Here is a 9,227-nt window from a genome sequence, read left to right as displayed (position 1 = left end):
TAGGGCCATGGAGCCGGCGAAAGGGTTGTGTTGTTAGTCGTTTTTTTTAATTCTGTGAGGGTTGTGTCTTGCTCAAGAAGTTAAGACGGCAACGACTACCTGAAGATAGAATAAAGGTTTTCCCGCCTAGTCCTCGTTCCGGTGATGGGTCTAGCATCGTTGGTGATCGTGTGGAGGTGTGTCTCTAGCGGATCTATCCTCGATGAATTTGCTCGGATCTGGCTGTTGTTCGTCTACGTTTTTGTGTTTTCGGGTTGGATTCTTTCGATCTACTCTGGACGCGTTTGATAGTCTGCATTAGGCCCAGTCAGGCCAGCGCGGAATGTTTTTGGCCTGTTTATTTACCTGGTCGTATTGAAAAGTTGACCCGCACGAAACTCAAAGTACATCTCAGCCTGCATCTGGAGGAACGTTCTATCATTCGTTTCTACCGGGCCAGGCTGAAGCGAGCCACCTTCGAGTGCACATGGGGGCTCTCTTGCACGAGAGCATGCGAGTCGTATACACCATGTACATTGTTTCTTCTTCCACCTTTAGGAAGCTCCTTCTCTAATCTTATTTCTTATTCCTTTTTAATACACATAGTAATGCATCAATTTGAGATAAGCTCTACATGGAAAAGATGTGCATCGTTGTTATGGTTCCATTTTTTGGTCAATTCATAGTTTCGTCGACTGTAAGCATTTAATTTCACGTTCATGTTTGAAGCTATTTTGGATGAATTTTATCAAATTCATCGCACATTGAATTCTCATTTGGTCAGTAGCTTCATCTTACAGTTTTACACAACTTCCGTGTTGCACATTTTCTGTTTCGATGATCTAGATGATTAAATCTAACTTCTTTTTCATAAAGTGTATATGCATATGTGTGATTTGTGTTAATGACACTTCTTAAGCTCCCTCTCCTCTCTTTCTGCTACACCGGTGTTATCGCTGGCGTCACTCCTCTCAGACTCCTCTCCCGCATGCTATTACACTAGCGCCACCGTCGGCGTCGTTCCTCTCAACCTCCTCTCCATGTCCTACTACACTCGCGCCGTCATCGTTCCTCTCCATATTCTCTCCCATGTCCTGCTACATTGAAACCATCACCGGCATCGTTCCTCTCGCCTCCTCGCTCGCGTCTTACTACAATGGTGTCGTCGCCATCGTCGTTCCCCCTCGCGTGTTGTTGCATTAGCGCCACCGTCAGTGTCGTTCCTCTCAACCTCCGCTCCCACTTCCTACTACACTAACTCGGTCGTCATTCCTCTCTGTGTCATCTCCCACGTTTTGCTACACTGAAGCCATCACTGACGTTGTTCCTCTCGACCTTCTCGCTCGCCTCCTACTATAATGGCGCCGTCGACAGCTTCGTTCTTCTCGGCCTCCTTCTTCGTGTCCTACTACACCGGTCCCGTCATCATCGCCATTCTTTCCGGCCTCCTCCTCCCGGTCCTACTACATTGACACCGCCATGGCGGGCATACTGCATTTTTTCTTCATCATCCTCTGCCTCAACGCCCTTCTATTCGTTACTCCACATGGACTTTCTCTGTGGCGATGGCGCTAGCAAATAGTTCACTGCACCGCCGATGAGGTCGCTCGCCCGCGACTCCATGCTCGTCGTGTTGGACGCGGCACGACAACCACCGCCTACCATTGTTGCCGAGACACTCTAGTGTAACATTGTGTGTTATGGGTAGCTATTAAGTCTTAATCATATTTCGTGCAAGCAACCAAACAACGTGCACTCATCTGACCACATACAATGCGAGCAACCAAACGTGGTGCGTAGAGGCATCGTTACAATGCAGGAAGAGAACATGCAGGCAGCCAAACTAAGTGCAGATGTTGGTTTTTGGCCTGCATTTGCTCAGCCAGGCCCAACTGAGACAAGTATGCAAAAGGGCAAAAAACGATGCAGGTAACCAAACGCGCCCTTTAGTCCTCATTAGCGGCGGTTGCTGCTCTGGTGCGTTGGTCCCATGGGACCTTAGCACGATGACTTTCTGACTGTCTACTACAACAAGTTGTGCCCGACTCCAACGAGGGAGGGGCGATGACTGCGACGCACCTTCGGCTCGTTTCAGTTCTTGTAGTCGTCGCTAGGCGGTCTACGGATCTACATGTAATTTTTATTATTTCTGATGTTCGTTTTATTGTCATGATTGAAGATGAATAAATCAAAAGTTTTCTCGCAAAAAAAAAAAATCTTTGGTACTCCTTTCTATTCATTTCAGCTCACGGCGTTTTCGATCGGAAGAACAAAAGACAGCTTCACGATTCATGGCTCTGTTCGTTCTTGAAAATGTTTGATTTCGTCAGGTCTCAACCTATATAGGCTAACACAACACACACACGCAGAGCCCGACGAAAAAGAATGACAACACATGACTTGATCGAGCATCGCTACTTGGCTCTCAGACCTTGACATTGCCATTGCCGTCGCTGCCGGCGTTGTGGTCGGCCTGCTCGTCGATGTTCCTGACGGGTCCCGTGAACCACTTCCTGGCGTCGACCACCCACCAGAGCATGATGAGCCCCAGGACGACGCCGAGCGCGATGGGCGCGTAGTTGAAGGTGTCCATTTTGATTGGGTACACGGTGGGGAGCAGGAAGACGGAGCAGGTGTAGCAGATCCACAGGAACGCCACCAGGCAGACGGGCCGGCTGGCTCCCCGGAGGTAGAACGGCCCCGGGCGGAAGTCCTCCTCCCGCATCACCATCCGGGCGAAGATGGGCACCGCGTAGCCCCCCACCCAGCCGATGGTGGCGATGGAGGTGATGGCCGTGAACACCACGTTGATCCACAGGATGGGCAGGCCCAGCAGCGCGCACACGGCGGCGCACAGCCACACCGCGTTCCCGGGCACCTTGCGCGTGGGGTGGATCTTGCGCCACACGCTGGAGAAGGGGACGCCGCGGTCCCGCGACAGCGCGTACACCACCCGGGCGGCGCTGGTGGTGATGGAGAGGCCGCCGAAGAAGAATGAGCCCCAGATGATGAAGAGCAGCACGATGGCGCCCGTCGAGCTGCCGTACCGGCCGTGGAACGCGTCGTAGAGTATCTGCGCCGGGACGAAGGTGCCGGCGGTCTCGTTGGCCGGGTCGTACAGGTAGCTGAAGTCCTGGATGCTGAAGGTGAGGGCGAGGATGTAGACCCAGCCGAAGACGGTGATGATGCCGATGCTGGAGAGGATGGCGATGGGGCCGTTCTTGTCGGCGCCCTTGGTCTCCTCCGTCAGGTGCGCCGCCGCGTCGTAGCCGTACAGCGAGTACTGGCTCACCAGGAGGGACAGGACCACCGCGTAGGCGCCGCTGCTGATCCCGGTCACCTCCGGCGTCGTCTCGAAATGCGTGAACACGTACGACGCCGGCTGCGTCGTCTTCGCCACCAGCGGCAGCATGATCACTATGACCGTGCCGCCGACCACCTGCACCACAGCATCAACGACACTGTCAATTTTTCTGCAGTGTGCCTCTTTCAGTTTTGATGACTCAAAGGAAAGCATTGTGACCTGCCACCACATGGAGATGACGTCGAGGAAGGCGATGACTTCCAAGGCGAAAGTGTTGAACACGGCCCAGATGAAGGTTAACCCGAGGTACATGACGAGGAACAGCCAGCGAGGGGCCAGGTAGCCGCCGCCTTTGTTGGTGCCGGTGCAGAGCAGGATTATGCTCTGCAGCACCTGGGATCCTGCATAGGCCTGCAACAATGGAGACGCAAAATTGACACACCGGACAAGAGATTTACTATATGGTTCAACCAAATGCAAGAGAAATGAACAAGAACGGGCAGACAGGCTTCAGACTTTCAGTTATGACTCCCAAGTTAGCATGAAATCAAACTATATATATGATGAAGCAACTGACAGAAGGGCATACCTGAGTACCAATTCCGGCAATGAGGCCTATGGCCTCCAGCCAAGCGCAGCACCAGGATGCCAATGGACCCCACACCGGGCCAGCGAGATGAGCAGCCCAGAAATAGAGGGAGCCAGTTGTCTGTTGTCAAACAAGAAAGAAAAAAAACTCTCAAAAAAACAAGTTCAAAGCAGAGCACGTCAGCCGTGATCAGAATCAACGAGTCTTTTACCCTGAATAATACTCCTAATGAATATGGCACAAGTCATACAGCACAAGTACAGTAAAACAGTACATTCAGAATGCTACAAGCAGAGCAGAAACAGAGCACCAAAATTATAATCACAGATAGGCCTGATTCGAGAATCTGGGAACGGCGGCATGGAGTGCAGGGAAGTTCCGGGAAGGTGTAGGTGTGCTTACGGGGAAGGAGGAGCAGATCTCGGCCATGGCGATGCCGACGAACCAGGTGAAGAAGGAGACGACGACCCAGCCCCACACGAGGCTGGCCGGCCCGGCGTACTGGAGGCTGCTGCCGTACAGCGGCGTGATCCCCGTGAAGAGCGTCATCGTCGAGAAAGAGATGGCCAGCGTCTTGAACAGCGTCTGCACCAACAACACATGCAAAGAAACATCTCCATCTCTTGAGAAACCAGGAAAAATAGAGGCCGACAAAACGAGACGCAATTCGCAAGCCGGTCATGAAAGATCACATCACGCCTCTACGGCACGGACGAAGAAAATTAGCCAACGCGGCCGCCACAGTTTTACCGAAACACGCGATGTAACCAGCGTCTCATCTCATCGGAAAACACAGGTGGTTGCAAGCCGCAGGGCGGCAAATCCTCCTCGCCGTCGCCGGCGAGTCCATCTTTGCCGCGGATACGTAGAGAGCCGATACAGACCCATTTTGCAGGGTAGAGAAAATGGAAGGAAATGATGAGGGGCCGTACAGTACGTACCATCTCCCTCCGGAGCTCCTGCTTGTAGCCGAGCTCATTGAGGCGCTTCTCGCCGGAGTCCACCACCTCCGCCCCGGCCATGGCGAGTACCTACCGTCCCCGCCGCCCTTCTCCAAGGTTTCCCGAGCCCTCCTCGATTTGACCAGCGCGCGCGCGTCCACGGTGATGCCTGCCTCGGGAAGGGTGCGGCGGAGCAGGGAGGGAGGGAGGGGGTGAAGGGAGCCTATCTATATAGGCTTTGCGGCGGAGCGGCAGAAGTCGGTCCTCTCGTGACAAAGCTCCCTTCCCTCTCCCTCTCGTGTGCTGGGGAAGAGAGGAGCGTAGGCCGCGCGGCGTTCGTTGGCTTGGTGGTTCGTTTGCGGCGCGTTCGCGTTCGTTTATATTCCGTGTGCTGCGCTGATGAATTCCTTGCCTTGGCTTGGCTGTTTGCCGACTCGATCAAACTCCTTCAGTTGACTACTAACGGGATTCTCGGAGTCAGAGGCAGCTATCCTCTCTGACTCTCCCTCCTGTGTATACCGGGAAAATGGCATGCGCACCACACTGGTATTGTTTGTCTCTAAGTTCACTGCAAAAAAAAATTGGGATTTTTCTGTTAAAACATGTGTAAATATACGTTGTACGTGTATTTCTAACAAACGGCGCATATTTCACTCCATATATGCTCTACTAGCGTATACGTAGGTGTCAAGTGCTAGCAATTAGCGAATCAATCTGTGGTTGAGTTGGTTAGGTGGACAGTGGTATCCCCAACCCATCAGGGTTCAAATCCTGGTGCTCGCACTATTTCTGGATTTATTTCAGGATTTCCGGCGATGCGCTTTAAGTGGGAGGAGACGTCCCCGTCGACGACGAGGCGCCTACAGTGACTTCGTAAATCTCAAGATGATATGCCGGCTCAGTCTCTCGGAGGTGCTCATAGGGGTAGGGTGTGCGTGTGTGCGTTCATAAGGGTGAGTGTATGCGCATGTATATGAGCGCTTGTGTCTGTACTGATGCTCAAAAAAAAGTGCTAGCAATTATAAAAATAATTCTGGTGCCAGTCTGTTAGAAAAAGAAAACTGGAAGGTGCATATGCTCCTATAATTTTCTGTATTAGTTAACATTGTAAAACTTTCCTTCCATAATTTTCTGCTTTAATGTCGCTATATTAATTTTCCTTTTTAGGTCTTTATCTGCAGAGGTGTGAAGTCTATACTACCCCCACACGCTTAATTGAGGTGACAGCGATATTAGCCATTGGATCATAACAAATCAACGGATCGTATCATCAGGCTTGAACAATTTTTTCCTGAAACCCTAAAACATGTGGCGGCGGCTAAGGCGACTAGGGTTTTGACGGAGACCATCTTTCGACGCCGTCCTCCGGCGGCTTCCATCCGCCGACAACCTCTCGATCGTTAGTAGTGAGGGGGGTCGTCGGATCCCACGCATTCAGGCCGTGTAGCTTTAGGTTTTACTTCTTAGTAGCATAGGTTTTTTTGCCATTCGACACCATAGCTTAGGCAAGGGCGACGGCGGTGCCAAGTAATAAAGCTTCACGACACGACGTTCTGCCCATCGGTGGGTAATGGATCTGACTGCTAGTTTGTTCAAGTGGGGATTGTGTGGCGGAGGCATCATCCCTATGCCAGACTTGTGTCCTTAGGCTCCGCCACTGGGGCGATGTTTGCTCCAGTGTCGGCATGGAGCTTGAAAGGTAGTACATAAGCGGATGCATACAGTGGTCTACGTCAATGGCAACTAGAATATTGGGGTTGTGGTTCGTGGCTGGCATATATGGTTTTCCCCTCCGACATCATCGTCAAGAAGGGCGCCAAATCTAGAGTTCGATGGCGTGTTTGGTTTGCTACCCCGGTCAGATTCTTTCGACAATAATGGTTTCGTCTTTGGTAAGCTACTTTGGAGATCCAAAAAGGTGCATATCAGCGATGGAGCCGCATCAAGCTCGGTGAAGAGGTGATTTGGCACATTTTTCTTTTGGTGGTTGTTGGGGTGGTACCGGAGGCAGGTGACATGCTACTCTTTGGTCTTGATTGTGTTTTGCTTTCTTGGTTGGTGGTCCTTTGTGCAAAGGTTAGAGTTTGATTGTCTTTACAGTTTTGTCAAGTCAATGTTTACCTGACTTGTAACTTGATATTTATTATATGAATGGGACATGTATTACCATGTAGAAAAACAAGTTCTATCATCACAAAGTGTCTAAAAAATTCTCAAAAAAAATATAGCAAGCATTTCTGCAAAAAGTATAGGAAGTTTGATTTGCAAATAAATGCTAATATGAGTGCACAAGCTAGAACTGAGCCAAGCTAGACAAAAATCATCCATCCATATTTTCTTCTTTTGTGAAAAGACACTGAAGGTGAATACCACAATAGTCACATGCCGCTAGTAGCAAGATCCATAACTACCGTAGGAAGATCTATTCACGAAAGAAAATCAAGCAGCTGAAAGTACATAGTCCCCATGTTTGGTTTTGGAAATTAATGACAATCCTTATGGACTAATGTTTGCATTGAGATATACATTTTTGAAAGTCTCATTGGCAAAGCATGAAGAATATTGGATGAATTGAAGGATGTAATCCATCAACACAAACATATGCATTGAGACTTGATAATGAATGTCAATTCCTACGAAGAAACAATGGCTGGCCATCTACATAAAGTTGTTCGTCGAGATTGAGGTCAGTGATTGAATAATGATAGATCAAGTTCTTGTGGGAATGATTAAAGAGAAGAATTCCCATATGGCTTGAAGATTAGAATCATGATGCTCTCATATGTTGAGTTGTGTACGATTATATCTTGAAGCCAATAATTCAAGTGAATAATTCATTGTACCTCTCAAGAGTTCAATATGGCCTTTAAGGCATCAATATTAATCATGAAGCAAAGATAAATGTAACCTAGATGAAGATCGAAGATTAAACCAAATATGATCAACACACAAGAGAAAATGATGTTCCACATGGGATTCTGTGGTTTGGTAAGTAATTGTCAATTACGCTTTGTGTACTAACCCATACTATGTGTTTTCTATATCTATGTGGGTTAGGTGATTCTTATGGGCTTGCGTCAAGAGAAAGATTCCTAGTGTTCGTGAGAGGATGACATCAAGTAATGGTGATCATGGTTGACAAGGGCAAGTTCAAGATAAGCATCCTAAAGGATTACATGCTTGAAGTTTGTTGATGATCACATGATGGACATGTGAAGATGGAATGCAATGAAATGCTCCCTGCATGGCTTATGGGGAAGTTATTTGTAGTCTTCGCCAAATGTTGTGATCAAACTTATGCTTCCATCTTGAGCCAAGAATAAATGTCAAAATCAAGCTCAAATGGAATGCTCAAGTCAAAGGTATTAGTTCTGTTCCCCACAAAAAAGGTATTAGTTCCGTTGGTTGTAGTTGGATGGGTCAACGACCATCAAAAAAGGTATATGCCCAAGAATGGATTTCTGAGAGTTATCTAGGTGTAGCCCTTTTATGTTTCTTGAGTTATAGGGACCCCGCACTATTAAAAGGGGATCAATGGGGGTTTTTGACGGATTTGCTCAAGTCAACATGTTTTATACACAATTCCATTCCTACCATACATTCGAAAGTAAAATCCTAAGCCAAAAAGGGTTCCCCAAATTATATGCTCAAACATTTTCCTTAATTGCATCATCCTTTTTTATGTTGGGTGGTGATACGTCTCCAACATATCTATAATTTTTGATTACTCCATGCTATATTATCTACTGTTTTAGACATTATTGGGCTTTATTATCCACTTTTATATTATTTTTGGGACTAACCTATTAACCGGAGGCCCAGCCCAGAATTGTTGTTTTTGCCTGTTTTAGGGTTTGGAAGAAAAGGAATATCAAACGGAGTCCAAACGGAATGAAACCTTCGGAAACGTGATTTTCTCATCAGATAAGATCCAGGAGACTTGGACCCTCCGTCAAGAAAGCCACGAGGTGGTCACGAGGGTGGAGGGCGGCCCCCCCTAGGGCGCGCCCCCTGCCTCGTGGGCCCCTCAAAGCTCCACCGACGTACTTCTTCCTCCTATATATATCCACGTACCCCCAAACGATCGGGGACGAAGCCAAAAACCTAATTCCGCCGCCGCAACTTTCTGTATCCACGAATCTTGGGGCCTGTTCCGGAGCTCCGCCGGAGGGGGCATCGATTACGGAGGGCTTCTACATCATCATCCAAGCCCCTTCGATGAATTGTGAATAGTTTACTTCAGACCTACGGGTCCATAGTTAGTAGCTAGATGGCTTCTTCTCTTTTTTTGGATCTCAATACAATGTTCTCCCCCTCTCTCGTGGAGATCTATTCGATGTAATCTTCTTTTTGCGGTGTGTTTGTTGAGACCGATGAATTGTGGGTTTATGATCAAGTCTATCTATGAATAATA

The 9,227-nt window shown here is 48.6% G+C and overlaps 1 protein-coding gene across 1 annotated transcript; it reads right to left on the bottom strand.

Annotated features, from left to right (window-relative positions):
• Positions 1–2,188: 2,188 nt before the first annotated feature.
• On the bottom strand, positions 2,189–5,161 carry LOC119355197 (amino-acid permease BAT1-like). Its single transcript, XM_037621978.1, has 5 exons — positions 4,814–5,161; positions 4,275–4,457; positions 3,873–3,992; positions 3,503–3,694; positions 2,189–3,418 (listed from the first exon to the last, which is right to left on the bottom strand). The coding sequence occupies exons 1-5, from the start codon at positions 4,892–4,894 to the stop codon at positions 2,405–2,407; spliced, it is 1,590 nt and encodes a 529-aa protein (XP_037477875.1). The 5' UTR covers positions 4,895–5,161; the 3' UTR covers positions 2,189–2,404.
• Positions 5,162–9,227: the final 4,066 nt, after the last annotated feature.

Source organism: Triticum dicoccoides, chromosome 2A, assembly GCF_002162155.2.
Source record: "Triticum dicoccoides isolate Atlit2015 ecotype Zavitan chromosome 2A, WEW_v2.0, whole genome shotgun sequence".
NCBI lineage: Eukaryota > Viridiplantae > Streptophyta > Magnoliopsida > Poales > Poaceae > Triticum > Triticum dicoccoides.
Note: the sequence above shows the minus strand (reverse complement) of the source record. Positions and strands in the feature narration are given on the sequence as shown.